This window comes from Bos javanicus, chromosome 29 (assembly GCF_032452875.1).
Source record: "Bos javanicus breed banteng chromosome 29, ARS-OSU_banteng_1.0, whole genome shotgun sequence".
In the NCBI taxonomy this organism is placed as follows: domain Eukaryota; kingdom Metazoa; phylum Chordata; class Mammalia; order Artiodactyla; family Bovidae; genus Bos; species Bos javanicus.
The window spans coordinates 26,953,217-26,971,689 of NC_083896.1; the positions used below are offsets into that span (position 1 = coordinate 26,953,217).

Consider the following 18,473-nt stretch of genomic DNA (forward strand, 5'->3'; position numbering starts at 1 on the left):
GTTGTTTATACCAAAATCTTACTTCCTACATGCTATGTTGAGATACTTGTTTGCAGGTTACAACTAAAGGAACACACGCTCCTGCGATTGCTCAGTGAGAAAGAGTGCTTGATTTCTGTTCAAGAACCCCACTAGTTTAAATGCAGAGAATGGAAACTAACACAGCTGGATGGGTAGGAGATTATCTTGATTTAGTGTCTCAAGGGATAGGATTACTCTTGAGTCTTCAGGTTCCCTTGATAAGCAGAGGAACAACAGAAAGATTAATAAAAGGTTTTTAATAATCATGCATATTTCTCCTATGTGCTGGTTACTTGAATCATCTTGAGAAGAGTTCATGTCTTTCAGAAACTAATATTTATACCTAAGAAGAAAGAAGGATCCAGTTACCCCATCCCCTCAAAGGGGATGCAGGTAGACTTGTAACTGCTTTCTCTGAACTTAAAATGGTCCAGAAATTATAACTCTCATCACCTGCTGCCACTCTTCATCTCACTGTCTCTCTTCCACCATCTTCTTCAGGTGGCTTAAAACATCTACATTTCCGAAGATTTTTTATTATTTAAAATTTTAGAGAGACTTTTCCTATAGAAATACCTAAAGATAATTATTTCCAAGTTGATAACAATAATAAGATTTTATTGCTGACACATGTTTTATGGTGGCATGACAACTAAAAGCCAACAGAATATCCCTAAGGAGGAATGGGTGAACAAAATATGCTACATTATAAAATATCAAGCAGCTATATAAAAGATTGTAACAACAGCAGTTAACTTTGTAGGGTTTTCATGAGATATTTTCATGGGGGCATATATGATGCACATAGTGTAGATAACATTGTGCCATTTTTGTAAAGAAAACAATGACAGTTTATATATTATAAAAGTATTGATAAAGGAGCAGAAAATATAATTATTAAACTAATCTGGGGTTGAGGGGTGGGAGTGAAGGAAAACTAAAAAAAAATGCAAAAATAATAATATAGCATATATGATATAATGTAATTGTATTTAAATTATATACATTTTCATATGCATAAGGAAACCAGAAAATATAAGAATTAGATATTGATTTACTGATTGAAGAGTGGCCCATAATATAATTTTTAAGTGAAAGAAAGAAGGGTAAACAAAATTTTATGTGTCAGCTAAAGCATACCATTATACTTTCTCATACACACTCACACGTAACAACCCAGAAAAGCCAAAGAACCAAACTTGTAAAAGAAATAGGAAACTGGTAGAATTATTGCAAAATCATGCCAATGAATATCTGGTGAGGGTCCACTGCTATCTCCATGCAGTTTAGCCCCACAGAGGGTCACCACAAACGTAAACCTCCTAAAGCATGGCTGGCATGAAGTCAGTCCTGCCTTTCAAACCCAGATGTTGCCAGTGCTATCACTGCATCATCCAAATTCATTCTCCCTTATATGTGCTTGTTATTGTTGCTTGCTTCTGATCCAAAGTTAAGGTTGATAAATTCTGTTGTTCAAGGCTAGATCCCATACCCATGTTCTGTATTTGCTATGAAAGTGAAAGTCACTCAGTCATGTCCGACTCTTTGCTACCCTATGGACTATACAGCCCATGGAATTCTCCAGGCCAGAACACTTGAGTGGGTAGCCAGTCCATTCTCCAGGGGATCTTCCCAGCCCAGGGATCGAATCCAGGTCTCCCACATTGCAGGCAGATTCTTTACCAGCTGAGCAACCAGGGAAGCCCAGGAATACTGGAGTGGGGAGCCATTCCCTTCTACAGGGGATCTTCCCAACCCAGGAATCAAACCGGGGTTTCCTGCACTGCAGGCGGATTCTTTACCAGCTGAGCTACATGAATGGGAAACTATCTGGTATTTTGGCTTCTATAGCAGAAAGCAGTGCCACATACACAGAGAGTATAGAAGATACACAGCCAAAATATATGAATAAGCAAATACATCAATAACAATCCATGACAGTTCACCACAAAGATCACATACAAGTTGTAAACATACTACCCCTTGGATTTATACACACACAATATCAGCACCTAAAACAATGCAAGTTAATTCCTCATGTCACTCCTCTCAGAGAAAATGTCATGCTAATATATCACCGTTTATTTCATACAGATCAAATCTGGAGTCTCAAAAAATGTATAGATGCATTTTGTCCATAAATCACAAAACGTGACACTTGGATAAAATAATAAAGTTATCATGAACCTGTCTTATATGTGACAATGGAGTGAATGGAGGGGAGAAAATTAAAACACAAAAATAAATATACACTGAAACAATGCAGAAAACACATGGAGAAGGTTGGATACTGATTTCCCAAATGGTTAGGAGGTAACAGCTAATATTCATGACACTCTCTTCTTCAACATTTTATTATCAGGAAATTCAACATGCCAGTGTTGCCAAAAAGATGAATCAAACCATTATTTCTGCAACACACAAACATGTTTGAGCTCACTAAATTAGGTTACAGTCATTTGCTATTAATTTTTCCTTCTGGATATACTCAAATGCAGAGGCATCCCATGGAGTTACCTAGATTCACTGTCTGGATTGGGCTTCCCCAGTGGCTTAGTGGTAAAGAATTCCCCTCCATGCAGGAGATGCAGGAGATACAGGTTCAATCCCTAGGCCAGGAAGATCCCTTGGCAGAGGAATGGAAACCCATTCCAGTATGCTTGCCTGGAGAATTCTATGGACAGAAGAGCCTGGTGGGCTACAGTCCATAGGGTCGCAAAGAGTTGGAAATGACTGAAGCAACTGAGCACAGCACTGCACTGTCTGAGTAAGGAAGAGGGCAAAGTACAAAATTACTGCCTATGCATTAGTACAGTATCAGCATGTTGTTCAGTAGAGGGATAAAAGCCAGTCATTCTACAATTTTGTGTTCATATGACAGGCCAGATAAGTCTTATTATACATTATGCCAAGAAAGTCTCTCCATATGAAAATAGGAAGGCATGTTTTCCCTTCTATGTCAGGACCTCATTGAGATTATTTGAAGTATTTATTTAGTGCTTCAAGAATAAAATGAAATAAAAGAAACTTGAGGATAAATAAGAAGTTTGTAGTTAACGTAAACACCCTGCTATATATAAAATAGATAAATAACAAGGGCATATTTTATAGAACAGTAACTATATTCAATATCTTATAATAACCTATAATGGAAAAGAATTTTAATATATATATATGCATATATACATATATATGAGTACACATATATGTATATATGTAACTAAATCACATTTTGTACACCTGAAACTACCAAAACATTGTGAATTAACTATACTTCAGTACAAAGTGGTTAACAAAAAGAAACAAGTAAATAATAAGAATAAACAAAACAAGTAAAAATAAATGAAAAATAAGATGAAAAATTCTGGCCTATCCTGACCTAGTTCCCCACAAATGTGGCCACTACCACCGATATTCAGCCCCAAAACCACTAATTTTTTTTTTTTGGAGCATAATTACTTTTATTTTATTTTTTAATATAAATTTATTTATTTTAATTGGAGGCTAATTACTTTACAATATTGTATTGGTTTTGCCACACATCACAACCACGGGTGTACACGTGTTCCTCATCCTGAAGCCCCCTACCTCCTCCCTCCCCATACCATCCCTCTGGGTCATCCCAGTGCACCAGCCCTGAGCATCCTGTATCATGCATTAACCTGGACTGGAGATTCATTTCATATATAATAGTATACATGTTTCAATGCCATTCTCCCAAATCATCCCACCCCTTTGCCTCTCCCACAGAGTCCAAAGGACTGTTCTATACATTTGTGTCTCTTTTGCTATCTTGCATACAGGGTTATCGTTACCATCTTTCTAAATTCCATATATATGCATTAGTATACTGTATTGGTGTTTTTCTTTCTGGCTTACTTCACTGTGTATAACAGGCTCCATTTTCATTCACCTCATTAGAACTGATTCAAATGTATTCTTTTTAATGGCTGAGTAATACTCCATTGTGCGTATGTACCACAGCTTTCTTTATCCATTCGTCTGCTGACATACATCTAGGTTGCTTCCATGTCCTGGCTATTATAAACAGTGCTGTGATGAACATTGGGGTACATGTGTCTCTTTCAAATCTGATTTCCTCAGTGTGTATGCCCAGCAGTGGGATTGCTGGGTCGTATGGCAGTTCTATTTCCAGTTTTTTTAAGGAATCTCCACACTGTTCTCCATAGTGGCTGGACTAGTTTGCATTCCCACCAACAGTGTAAGAGGGTTCCCTTTTCTCCACACCCTCTCCAGCATTTATTGCTTGTAGACTTTTGGATAGCAGCCATTCTGACTGGCATGAAATGGTACCTCATTGTGGGTTTGATTTGCATTTCTCTGGTAATGAGTGATGTTGAACATTTTTCATGTGTTTGTTAGCCATCTGTATGTCTTCTTTGGAGAAATGTCTATTTAGTTCTTTGGCCCATTTTTTGATTGGGTTGTTTATTTTTCTGGAATTGAGCTGCAGGAGTTGCTTGTATATGTTTGAGATTAGTTGTTTGTCAGTTGCTTCATTTGCTATTACTTTCTCCCATTCTGAAGGCTGTCTTTTCACCTTGCTTATAGTTTCCTTTGTTGTGCAGAAGCTTTTAATTTTAATTAGGTCCCATTTGTTTATTTTTGCTTTTATTTCCAATATTCTGGGAGGTGGGTCATAGAGGTTCCTGCTGTGATGTATGCCGGAGAGTGTTTTGCCTATGTTCTGCTCTAGGAGTTTTATAGTTTCTGGTCTTATGTTTAGATCTTTAATCCATTTCGAGTTTATTTTTGGAATGGAGAAGGAAATGGCAACCCACTCCAGTACTATTGCCTGGAAAATTCCATGGATGGAGGAGCCTGGTAGGCTACAGTCCATGGGGTTGCAATGAGTTGGACACAACTGAGCGACTTCATTTTCTTTCTTTCTATAGTTCGTTTTGGAGAAGGAAATGGCAACCCACTGCAGTTTTCTTGCCTGGAGAATCCCATGGACAGAGGGATGGTGGGCTACAGTCTATGGGCTTGCAAATAGTCGGACAGGACTAAGCAACTAACACACACACATGGTATTAGAAAGTGTTCTAGTTTCATTCTTTTACAAGTGGTTGACCAGTTTTCCCAGCACCACTTGTTAAAGAGATTGTCTTTAATCTATTGTATATTCTTGCCTCCTTTGTCAAAGATAAGGTGTCCATAGGTGCGTGGATTTATCTCTGGGCTTTCTATTTTGTTCCATTGATCTATATTTCTGTCTTTGTGCCAGTACCATACTGTCTTGATGACTGTGGCTTTGTAGTAGAGCCTGAAGTCAGGCAGGTTGATTCCTCCAGTTCCATTCTTCTTTCTCAAGATCGCTTTGGCTATTTGAGGGTTTTTGTATTTCCATAGAAATTGTGAAATTATTTGTTCTAGCTCTGTGAAGAATACCGTTGGTAGCTTGATAGGGATTGCATTGAATCTGTAGATTGTTTTGGGTAGTATACTCATTTTCACTATATTGATTCTTCCGATCCATGAACATGGTATATTTCTCCATCTATTAGTGTCCTCTTTGATTTCTTTCACCAGTGTTTTATAGTTTTCTATATACAGGTCTTTAGTTTCTTTAGGTAGATATATTCCTAAGTATTTTATTCTTTCCGTTGCAATGGTGAATGGAATTGTTTCCTTAATTTCTCTTTCTATTTCCTCATTATTAGTGTATAGGAATGCAAGGGATTTCTGTGTGTTAATTTTATATCCTGAAACATTACTATATTCATTGATTAGCTCTAGCAATTTTCTGGTGGAGTCTTTAGGGTTTTCTATGTAGAGGATCATGTCATCTGCAAACAGTGAGCGTTTTACTTCTTCTTTTCCAATTTGGATTCCTTTTATTTCTTTTTCTGCTCTGATTGCTGTGGCCAAAACTTCCAAAACTATGTTGAGTAGTAGTGGTGAAAGTGGGCACCCTTGTCTTGTTCCTGACTTTAGGGAAAATGCTTTCAATTTTCCACCATTGAGGATAATGTTTGCTGAGGGTTTGTCATATATAGCTTTTATTATGTTGAGGTATGTTCCTTCTATTTCTGCTTTCTGGATAATTTTTGTCATAAATGGATGTTGAATCTTGTCAAAGGCTTTCTGTGCATCTGTTGATATAATCATATGGCTTTTATTTTTCAATTTGTTAATGTGGTGTATTACACTGATTGATTTGCAGATATTGAAGAATCCTTGCATCCCTGGGATAAAGCCCACTTGGTCATGCTGTATGATCTTTTTAATGTGTTGTTGGATTCTGATTGCTAGAATTTTTTTTTAAAGGATTTTTGCATCTATGTTCATCAGTGATATTGGCCTGTAGTTTTCTTTTTTTGTGTGGCATCTTTGTCAGGTGTTGGTATTAGGGTGATGGTGGCCTCATAGAATGAATTTGGAAGTTCACCTTCCTCTGTAATTTTCTGGAAGAGTTTGAGTAGGATAGGTGTTAGGTCTTCTCTAAATTTTTGGTAGAATTCAGCTGTGAAGCCATCTGGACCTGGGCTTCTGTTTGCTGGAAGATTTCTGATTACAATTTCAATTTCTGTGCTTGTGATGGGTCTGTTAAGATTTTCTATTTATCCTGGTTCAGTTTTGGAAAGTTGTACTTTTCTAAGAATTTGTCCATTTCTTCCAAGTTGTCCACTTTATTGGCATATAATTGCTGATAGTAGTCTCTTGTGATCCTTTGTATTTCTGTGTTGTCTGTTGTGATCTCTCCATTTTCATTTTTAATTTTATTGATTTGATTTTTCTCCCTTTGTTTCTTGATGAGTCTGGCTAATGGTTTGTCAATTTTATTTATCCTCTCAAAGAACTAGCTTTTGCCTTTGTTGATTTTTGGTATAGTCTCTTTTGTTTCTTTTGCATTTATTTCTGCCCTAATTTTTAAGATTTCTTTCCTTCTACTAACCCTGGGGTTCTTCATTTCTTCCTTTTCTAGTTGCTTTAGGTGTAGAGTTAGGTTATTTATTTGACTTTTTTCTTGTTTCTTGAGGTATGCCTGTATTGCTATGAACCTTCCCCTTAGCACTGCTTTTACAGTGTTCCACAGGTTTTGGGTTGTTGTGTTTTCATTTTCTTTCATCTCTATGCATACTTTGATTTCTTTTTTTATTTCTTCTGTGATTTATTGGTTATTCAGCAGCGTGTTGTTCAGCCTCCATATGTTGGAATTTTTAATAGTTTTTCTCCTGTAGTTCAGATCTAATCTTACTGCATTGTGGTCAGAAAAGATGCTTGGAATGATTTCAATTTTTTTGAATTTACCAAGGCTAGATTTATGGCCCAGGATGTGCTCTATCCTGGAGAAGGTTCCGTTGCACTGAGAAAAAAGTGAAATTCATTGTTTTGGGGTGAAATGTCCTATAGCTATCAATTAGGTCTAACTGGTCTATTGTATCGTTTAAAGTTTGTGTTTCCTTGTTAATTTTCTGTTTCGTTGATCTATCCATAGGTATGAGTGGGGTATTACCCCTACTATTATTGTGTTATTGTTAATTTCCCCTTTCATACTTGTTAGCATTTGTCTTACATATTGCAGTGCTTCCGTGTTGGGTGCATATATATTTATAATTGTTGCATCTTCTTCTTGGATTGATTCTTTGATCATTATGTAGTGTTCTTCTTTGTGTCTTTTCACAGCCTTTGTTTTAAATTCTACTTTATCTGATATGAGTATTGCTATTCCTGCTTTCTTTTGATCTCTATTTGCATGGAATATCTTTTTCCAGCCATTCACTTTCAGTCATATGTGTCCCTTGTTTTGAGGTGGGTTTCTTGTAGACAACATATGTAGGGGTCTTATTTTTGTATCCATTCAGCCAGTCTTTATCTTTTGGTTGGGGCATTCAACCCATTTACTTTTAAGGTAATTATTGATAAGTATGATCCTGTTGCCATTTACTTTATTTTTTTGGGTTCAAGTTTATACACCCTTTGTGTGTTTCCTGTCTAGAGAAGATCCTTTAGCATTTGTTGGAGAGCTGGTTTGGTGGTGCTGACTTCTCTCAGCTTTTGCTTGTCTGTAAAGCTTTTGATTTCTCCTTCATATTTGAATGAGATCTTTGCTGGGTACAGTAATCTGGGCTGTAGGTTATTTTCTTTCATCACTTTAGGTATGTCCTGCCATTCCATTCTGGCCTGAAGAGTTTCTATTGAAAGATCAGCTGTTATCCTTATGGGAATCCCCTTGTGTGTTATTTGTTGTTTTTCCCTTGCTGCTCTTAATATTTGTTCTTTGTGTTTGATCTTTGTTAATTTGATTAATATGTGTCTTGGGGTGTTTTGCCTTGGGTTTATCCTGTTTGGGACTCTCTGGGTTTCTTGGACTTGGGTGATTATTTCCTTTCCCATTTTAGGGAAGTTTTCAACTATTATCTCCTCAAGTATTTTCTCATGGTCTTTCTTTTTGTCTTCTTCTTCTGGGACTCCTATGATTCACATGCTGGGGCATTTAACATGGTCCCAGAGATCTCTGAAATTGTCCTCATTTCTTTTAATTCGTTTATCTTTTTTCCTCTCTGATTCATTTATTTCTACCTTTCTATCTTCTACCTCACTTATCCTATCTTCTGCCTCCGTTATTCTACTGTTGGTTCCCTCCAGAGTGTTTTTGATCTCATTTATTGCATTATTCATTATATATTGACTCTTTTTCATTTCTTCTAGGTCCTTGTTAAACTTTTCTTGCATCTTCTCAATCCTTATCTCCAGGCTATTTATCTGTAACTCCATTTTGTTTTCAAGATTTTGGATCATTTTCATTATCATTATTCGGAATTATTTATCAGGTAGATTCCCTATCTCTTCCTCTTTTGTTTGGTTTGGTGGACATTTATCCTGTTCCTTTACCTACTGGGTATTCCCTTGTCTCTTCATCTTGTTTATATTGCTGAGTTTGGGGTGGCCTTTCCGTATTCTGGCAGTTTGTGGAGTTCTCTTTATTGTGGAGTTTCCTCACTGTGGGTGGGGTTGTACAGGTGGCTTGTCAAGGTTTCCTGGTGAGGGAAGCTTGTGTCAGTGTTAGGGTGGGTGGAGCTGGGTTTCTTCTCTCTGGAGTGCAATGAAGTGTCCAGTAATGAGTTATGAGATGTCAATGGGGGTGGAGTGACTTTGGGCAGCCTGTATATTGAAGCTCAGGGCTATGTTCCTGTGTTGCTGGAGAATTTACGTGGTATGTCTTGCTCTGGAACTTGTTTGCCCTTGTGTGGTGCTTGGTTTCAGTGTAGGAATGGAGGTGTTTGATGAGCTCCTTTGATCAATGTTTCCTGGAGTCAGGAGTTCTCTGGTGTTGTCAGGATTTGGACTTAAGCCCCCTGTCTCTGGTTTCAGTCTTATTCTTACAGTAGCTTCAAGACTTCTCCATTTATACAGCACCGATGCTTCTCAAGATCTATAGGCCCCTTCCTATGTAGTCAGTGCTAACTACAGGGTTTTAATCTATTGCACCTGTCACTTCCAGGGCGGTTCTCTCTGTTTGTTTTAGCTTCTGTTTGCTGGTCTCTTTAGTGTCTAATTTCCATCCTGACACAATGGGGCGGTGGTGAACACTTTTTTAGGCTCAGTTGTTCAGTCGTGCTGTGGGGAGGGAGAAACACTGCAAACAAATAACACTGGCATGTGCTCGCAGTGTCTCAGCCACACTTGGTTTGCCCCCGCTCACAGCGTGTGTGCTTTCCCTGTCTACACTGCTTAGGCTCTAGGTTGCTCTGGTGGGAATTGTGTGAGGCTGGCCCTGGGTTGTATGCACTCCCCAGGTCTAAGCCGCTCAGGTTCAGGTACTTAGGTACTCCTCAGAGGTGCAGACTTGGTTGGGCCTGCGTCGTGTGCCCTTCCCAGGTCCGAGCAGCTCAGGTGACCAGGTGTTTGGCGAGTGCAGTCACTGTGACTTATCATCTCCCCCGTCCCTGCCGCTCCGTTTTCTGGGTGTACAACCGGCGTACCTTCTCAGGCAGATGTCAACCGTCCAGAATCCCAAGAAATCTTAGTTAGCAATGAAGCCTGCTTGCAGTTTGGTAGATGATGCCTCTCTGGGGCCGTGATCTCCCCCTTCTGGCTCTGGCTGCTCTCACCTTCCTGTCTCTGGCAGGGGATGGGCCGGTCCGCAGCTGGCTAGCTCTAGTCAGTCCTCTGTTCTGTGAGCAGGCCTGGTGGTGTCTTAAGTTAGGGTTTTTTGCAGGGTGGCTATCCCACAGTCTGGTTTGCTATCTCAAGTTAGTTCCCTCAGATTGCCCTTGGGGCATTCAGGCCAGGTCCTTACTCTAAGCAATGCAGCCCCCGCCTCCCTGCCCAGCCCCTGCTTGCTAGTGGCAGATGCAGGCATCTATGCTGCTTCTCCACTGGGAGTTACCGTTGGGCACATAATCTATGGGTTTAAATTATTTATTTATTTTTCCTCCTGGTTATGTTGCCCTCTGTGGTTCCAAGGCTCGCCACATACTCGCCAGTGAAAGTGTTTCCTGGTGTTTGGAAACTTCTCTCTTTTTTAAGACTCCGAGAGATCTCCATCCCTATCTCTTTTGTCTCTCTTTTTATCTTTTATATTTTTTCCTACCTCCTTTTGAAGACAGTGGGCTCTTTGTCTCGGTGCCTGATGTCCTCAGCCGGCATTCAGAAGTGGTTTTGTGGAATTTATTCAGAGTATAAATGTTCTTTTGATGAATTTGTGGGGGAGAAAGTGGTCCCCAATCCTATTCCTCCACCATCTTAGGACCACCCCCATGTCCAGTTCTAACTGTTGCTTCTTGACTTGCATACAGGTTTCTTAGGAATGATGAAAGCTGAGTGAAACTTTCAACACACTGTGCTGTATTTTGATGCATTCTCTTGACACTCTCCTTGAAATAACTGAAATAACTTCTGTGGAGCCCTGAACTTGTTCTCAGAGACATTATTATGGTGTTGTTCCTCTGTTAACCTGAATTTTAAAATATTGTTTGTAGTAACATGATGTGTATGATTGATTCCTTGAAGCTGTTTTCTCTGAGTTTATTAGGACTTGAAAAGGATCCTAAATTATAGAAGTAAATAGTTAAATTATAAGAAGTAAATAGTTAACATAGAATCTGGCTCAACTCCCTAATGAATAGGGATAACTGAGAGTGGAAAAGCTGGCTTAAAACTCAACATTCAAGACACTAAGATCATGGCATCTGGTCCCATCACTTCATGGTACATAAAAGGGGAAAAATTGAGATGACCATTTATGGGTTCTGGGCAATTTTATGTTTAGAATAAACAGTTGTGAGTTTATCTGTATCACTGATAAGGAAATAGGGTAACTGAGTCCTTCTTTCCTCTTAGGCATAAGTACTAGCTCCAGAAAGTCATGAACTCCTCTCAGGAGTGTTCAGATAACAAACACATAGGGAAATATGTAGGTAATTATTAAAAATCCTTCATTAGTCCCTTTCTGTTTTTTTTTTCTGTTCATCTAGGGAGCTTGAACACCCAAGAGTAATCCTATTCCCCGAGAAAGCAAATCAGGTTACATTCCACCTTTCTAGCTGCATGAGTTTCCAATCTCTGCCCTTAAGTTAATTGGGTCCTTGAACAGAAATGAACCACTCTTTCTCAACAAGCAATCACAGATACACCAGCTCTTTGAGTAGTAACTTGCAAATTAGTGCCTTGACATAGCATGCTGAGTGTTCATTCTTCAGGGTGAAGGGTAAACACAAATGAATTTTATAAATTTATATAGTTATATTTTTATAAATTTAAATATATTAAATTTAAATTATCAATATAGTTATATTTATAAATTTATAAAATATATATACATAATCATGCAGTGAAGTTGAGTTCTTAGAAAGGTAAATTTCTCTCATTTCCACTTGCTTTCCCTCTTAAGCTTTCACTGAGAGATAAGATATTGTTATCTAACATTGTTAGATAAGTTATTGTTAATCACTTGTGGTTATCAATTCTTGACTGTCTTTCACTTTCTGCCTGTTTCTATACTTATTCTTTCTCTCTGTATGTGTAATACATAACACAAACTGCAGATAAATACACACACACATATATGTATATACACACAACATATACATATCTGTATGTGTACAATTAGTAATAGGGACATACGAAAAGGGACAAAGTTGCTACAGCATAAACAGACAAGTCAAATCCTGTTATCTCTCACTGATAATGCCAGCCTTAGGTCTCAGGCTACCTTGCAATGCACAGCATGAAAAATTTCATACTTTATCTAATCTATGGGATTTATCCTGGTGATGGGATTCCACTGGTACAGTAGAAATTTTAGAGATATGTTTGTTTCATTTTTTTGGTTCTGATACCCACATATGATATTAGAGTAATTGTCACTGCTGTTTACTCTATCATTTGAAGAATATAGCTTTAATGTAGCTTCAGCCAGATTGTCTGGCGAGAGTATCCACCCTGTGTGGGCTTTATTAAGAACAGAGAACCTCATTTCTCTCACATTGGTGAATCTTTCCTTGAAAAATAGCAACAATCTTGAATTCAACAATATTTTGGATTAAACTAAAAACATCATTTCTGCCTCACTTTCCATTGTACACAATTTCAGATTTTCTTGATATTCAGTTCAGTTCAGATCAGTCACTCAGTTGTGTTTGACTCTTTGCGACCCCACGTACTGCAGCATGTCAGGCTTCCCTGTCCATCACCAGCTCCCGAATCTTGTTCAAATTCATGTCATCAAGTCACTGATATAATCCGACCATTTCATCCTCTGTCATCACTTTCTCCTCCTGCCTTCAATTTTTCCCAGGATCAGGGTCCTTCCAATGAGTCAGTTCTTTGCATCAGGAGGCCAAAGTATTGGCGTTTCAGCTTCAGCATCAGTTAGGATAAATATTCAGGACCGATTTACTTTAGGATGGACTGGTGGGATCTCTTGCAGTCCAAAGGACTCTCAAGAGTCTTCTCCAACACCACAGTTTAAAAGCATCAATTCTTTGGCACTCAGCTTTCTTTATAGTCCAAGTTTCACATCCATAAATGACTATTGGAAAAATCATAGCTTTGACTAAACGGGCTTTTGTTGGCAAAGTAATATCTCTGCTTTTTAGTACGCTGTCTAGTTTGGTCATAGCTTTTCTTCCAAGGAGTCAGTGTCTTTTAATTTCATGGCTGAAGTCACCATCTGCAGTGATTGTGGAGCCCCAAAATATAAAGTCTGTCACCGTTTCCATTGCTTCCCTATCCATTTGCCATAAAGTGATGGGGCTGGATGTCATGATCTTAGTTTTTAAATGTTGAGGTTTAAGCCAGCTTTTTCCACTTTGTTCTTTCACTTTCATTAAGAGACTCTTTAGTTCTTTGCTTTCTGCTATAAGTGTGGTGTAATCTGCATATATGAGGTTATTGATATTTTCCCCAGGAATATTGATTCTAGCTTGTACTTTGTCCAGCCTGGCGTTTCACATGAATTACTCTGCATATAAGTTAAATAAGCGGATTGACAATATACAACCACGACATACTCCTTTCCCTCTTTGGAACCATTATGTTGTTTCATGTACAGTTTTAACTGTTGCTTCTTGACTGGCATACAGATTTCTCAGAAGGCAGGTAAGGTGGTCTGATATTCCCATCTCTTGAAGAATTTTCCATAATTTGTTGTTATCCACACAGTAAAAGGCTTTGGTGTAGTCATTAAAGCAGAAGATGTATTTCTGGAACGCTCTTGCTTTTTCCATGATCCAAAGGATGTTGGCAATTTGACTTCTCGTTCCTCTGCCTTTTCTAAATCCAGCTTGAAGGTCTGGAAGTTCACAATTCACGTAGTGCTGAAGCTAGGCTTGGAGAATTTTGAACATTATTTTGCTAGTGTGAAAGATGAGTGCAATTGTGCGGTAGTTTGAACATTCTTTGGCATTACCTTTCTTTGGAATTGGAACGAAAACTGACCTTTTCCAGTCCTGTAGCTACTGCTGAGTTTTCCAAATTTGCTGGCATATTGTGTGCAGCACTTTCACAGCATCATCTTTCAGGATTTGAAAGAGCCAAACTGAAATTCCATCAAGTCCTCTAGCTTTGTTTGTAGTGATACTTCCTAAGGCACACTTGACTTTGCATTCCAGAAGGTCTGACACTAGGTGAGTGATCATACCATCTTGGTTATCTGGGTCATGAAGATCTTTTTTGTATAGTTTGTGTATTTTTTGCCACCTCTTCTTAATATCCTCTGCTTCTGTTAGGTGCATGCCATTTCTGTCCTTTATTGTGCACATCTTTGTATGAAATGTTCCCTTGGTATCACTAATGTTCTTGAAGATATCTCTAGTCTTTCCCATTCTATTGTTTCCCTGTATTTCTTTGCATTGATCACTGAGGAAGGCTTTCTTATGTCTCCATGCTATTCTTTGGAACTCTGCATTTAAATGGGTATATCTTTCCTTTTTTTCTTTGCGTTTAGCTTCTCTTCTTTTCTCAGTTATTTGTAAGGCCTCTTCAGACAACAATTTTTCCTTTTTGCATTTCATTTTCTTAGGGATGTCATGATCATTGCCTGCTGTACAATGTCAGGAACCTCTTTCTATAGTTATTCAGGCCCTCTATCTGGTCTAACCCCTTGAATCTATTTGTCACTTCCACTGTATAATCATAAGGGATTTGATTTAGGTCATACCTGAATGGTCTAGCGGTTTTCCCTACTCCCTTAAATTTAAGTCTGAATTTGGCAATAAGGAGTTCATGATCTGAGCCACAGTCAGTTCCGTTTTGTTTTTGTTGACTGTATACAGCTTCTCCATCTTTGGCTGTAAAGAATATAATCAATGTGATTTCAGTATTGAGCATCTGGTGATGTCCACGTGTGGAGTCTTCTCTGTGTTGTTGGAAGGGGGTGTTTGTTATGACCAGTGTGTTCCCTTGGCAAAACTGTTAGCTGTTTCCCTGCTTCATTTTGTACTCCAAGGTCAAATTTGCCTGTTACTCCAGATATCTCTTGACTTCCTACTTTTACATTCCAGTCCCCTATAATGAATAGGACATCTTTTTTGGGTGTTAGTTCTAGAAGGTCTTGTAGGTCTTGATAGAACTGTTCAACTTCAGCTTCTTCACCCCTACTGGTTGGGGCATAGAGTTGGTACTGTGATATTGAATGGTTTGCCTTGGAAATGAACAGAGATCATTCTGTCGTTTTTGAGACTGCACGCAAGTACTGCATTTCAGACTCTTTTGTTGACTATGATGGCTATTCCATTTCTTCTAAGGGATTCTTGCCCACAGTAGTAGATATAGTGATCATCTGAGTTAAATTCACCAATTCCAGTCAATTTAGTTCACTGATTCCTACAGTGTCGATGTTCATTCTTGCCATTGCCTATTTGACCACTTCCAATTGGCCTTGATCATGGACCTAACATTCCAGGTTCCTATTCAATATTGTTCTTTACAGCATAAGACTTTGCTTCCATCACCAGTCACATCCACAACTGGGTATTGTTTTTTGCTTTGGCTCCATCTCTTTATTCTTTCTGGTGTTATTTCTCCAATATTTCTTGATATTAAGTTAACATAGACCTTTTTCTCTTATTTTGATTCTTTCTTGTTACAGGTAGTAGATTTTACATAAGAGTCATATGCTTCATAGAATTGTCTTCTCTTTTGAGGCCATTGCCTGGATTTATGAGTATAAGGAATGGAAGATTGAGGGAGAATATCATCTCTAACAAAGCTGATAAGAGAAAGTATTATATTTAAATGTTTAGGATAGAAATCTATATGTGAGAAACTAGCCGCTTCCCAGTGGATTGTGGTTGGGACAACACATATGAAGTTTATATTTTCAGAGCTTCCTAAGTGACTGCATAAAATAAGGCAAGTTTGAAGCTAGCTGTGTTGTGACGGTTCATATTTTCTGGATCACATGAGAGATTGTCAGGATTCTGTATGAAGTTTATAGACTCTTAATCTGCTCTGAGTTTATTTCCTATATAAATAATTAGTGGTAGTTAGTGAGACACCAGTACCAATACCAGTGATGAAATTTTCCTCAAAATTGTAGCTTTGAAATTGAGAAGTCTCTATAGCACAACGAGACTTTGTTTTCTCTGTCTGCTCCCTCTCTGTCTCTGTCTTTCTCTCCCTCCATAGCTATATCTATACATTTAAAACAACAAGGCAACAGCTCCAAATAATTTGATGTCATTTACTGAGTACCTATGAATGTCATTACTTTACTAAGTAGTTGTCATTTATTATCTTACTTCACTCTGACATTGCCACTGAGGCAGGTGATCCTGAACTTCAGATGAGATGAGAGACCAACCTGAAACTTTGATTTCAACATTGTGAGACCTGGAGCATACAACAAGCTAACATGATCCAGAGAAAGTATAAAGTAGAAAATTTGGCTCGTTTTATGGTGCTGTTAGTAGTATTAATGATATATCAATAGAAACTTGTATTGTTTTCTCCCTTTTTCACATCTATCTGCGTGTGCCTGTGTGTGTGTGTGTGTGCGACACACAGAGAGAATGAAAGGGATATAAGAGAGAGAAGATGAAATCATTCTATCTCCTTTTTTCAAGGGAGGTTTGTGGTAAGCAAAGTTGAGCATGACTCTAGAATTACAGACCATGTATAATGAAGTTCTCAGTTCTCAATAAAATGTTGGATGCTCTTGATGTACCCACACAGACAGAGAGACCAAAAGTGTGGAGATATGAGAAACATGAGCATAGTGACAACGTTCATCCTCATGGGCCTTCCCCATTCACCAGAGCTGGACACGCTCCTCTTTGGAATCTTCCTGGTGATCTATGCCTTCACTGTGGTGGGGAACCTTCTCATCCTGCTGGTGATCACAGTGGATCCCCCCCTGCACACCCCCATGTACTACTTCCTGAGCAACTTGTCCTTCATTGACATGTGGTTCTCCACGGTCACTGTGCCCAAAATGCTGATGACCCTGGTGTCCCCAGAAGGCAGTCCTGTCTCCTTTCCTGGCTGTGTGGCCCAGCTCTACTCCTTCCACTTCCTGGGCAGCACCGAGTGCTTCCTCTACACCGTCATGTCCTATGACCGCTTCCTGGCCGTCAGTTACCCGCTCAGGTACGCCAGCATGATGAGTGGGAGGACGCGCGCTCTCCTGGCCACAACCACGTGGCTCAGTGGCTCTCTGCACTCTGCTGTCCAGACCACACTGACGTTCCGTTTGCCCTTCTGTGGACCCAATCAGATCCAGCATTACTTCTGTGATGCACCACCCATCCTCAAACTGACCTGTGCAGACACCTCTGCCAACGAGTTGGTGATCTTTGTCAACATTGGGGTGGTGGCTTCAGGCTGCTTTCTTCTGATAGTGCTGTCCTACGTGTCCATCATCCACTCCATCCTGAAGATCCGCACCTCAGAAGGGAGATGGAGAGCCTTCCAGACCTGTGCCTCCCACTGCACTGTGGTCCTTTGCTTCTTTGTTCCCTGTGTTTTCATTTACCTGAGACCAGGCTCCAAGGAGGCTATGGACAGCATTGTGGCTGTTTTCTACACTGTGATGACGCCCCTTCTGAACCCTGTGGTCTACACCCTGAGGAACAAGGAAGTGAAGAAAGCTCTGTTGAAGCTTAAAGACAAAGTAGTGCATTCACAGAGCAAATAATCTCTGCAATGTAGACTTGCTCATTTAACAAATATAGTAATAGAATAGTATAATGAAACATAGAAATGTAAGAGTGTATAGTACAATATATGATTTTATCAGTGCAAAATATTTTGTATATAAAGTTCTCAGTGTTAATCTTTATCCAAACTTCTTAGTCAGAAATATTTGTTCCAAGGATTTTTTTCAAATTGAAAAAATTACAAATATTTTATTTATGATAAACATGCTAAATTTTGATCTATGAAGTCTTTTCTCTGCAACATGTTTATTTTACCTTTTCTTTTAATTTTTTTCATATACAATTGGCATATAACATGATTTTTACCTTTTTAAAGAGTGAATATTCAACTTGGATCTTGGATGCAGAATAGTGAGCTATTTATACATACCTAAGTTGATAATATACTTTTTTGCTTCTGTCTTATGCACACAAACTGGGGACACTGCTTAAGAACAGCCAAAATTATCAGAGTCACTTACTGAGGCAGCTGTGCACCTGCTTCCTCAGTTCTTTTTGTGGCTGCATGTGTGTGTGTGTGTGTGTGTGTGTGTGTGTGTGTGCATGCCTGTGTGTGTGTTTGCATGAAGGTTCCAAGGTAACTGCCCTGCTTCCCAGGACATCTTGACCCTGGTCAGTGCTTACACACTGAAAGAGTCCCACACATCTGAGAGGATTGTTGTCTCTCCAAGTAGGTCTGCCAGGACAAGCTATGGATCTGAGAGGCTCCTTTCAGAGACTGAGGACCATCACCACCTTCACAGAGCCCTGAGGTTTCTCAGGTTTGGTCAGTGTGATCAGGAGGAAGCTACCATCAGACACCTCTAGTCGCCATCACATAATATG

At 39.0% G+C, this 18,473-nt stretch overlaps 1 protein-coding gene across 1 annotated transcript; it reads left to right on the top strand.

Moving 5' to 3' along the window:
* The first annotated feature begins 16,690 nt into the window (after positions 1-16,690).
* LOC133241775 (olfactory receptor 10G4-like) lies at positions 16,691-17,626 on the top strand. Its single transcript, XM_061407700.1, has one exon. The coding sequence runs from the start codon at positions 16,691-16,693 to the stop codon at positions 17,624-17,626; it is 936 nt and encodes a 311-aa protein (XP_061263684.1).
* Positions 17,627-18,473: the final 847 nt, after the last annotated feature.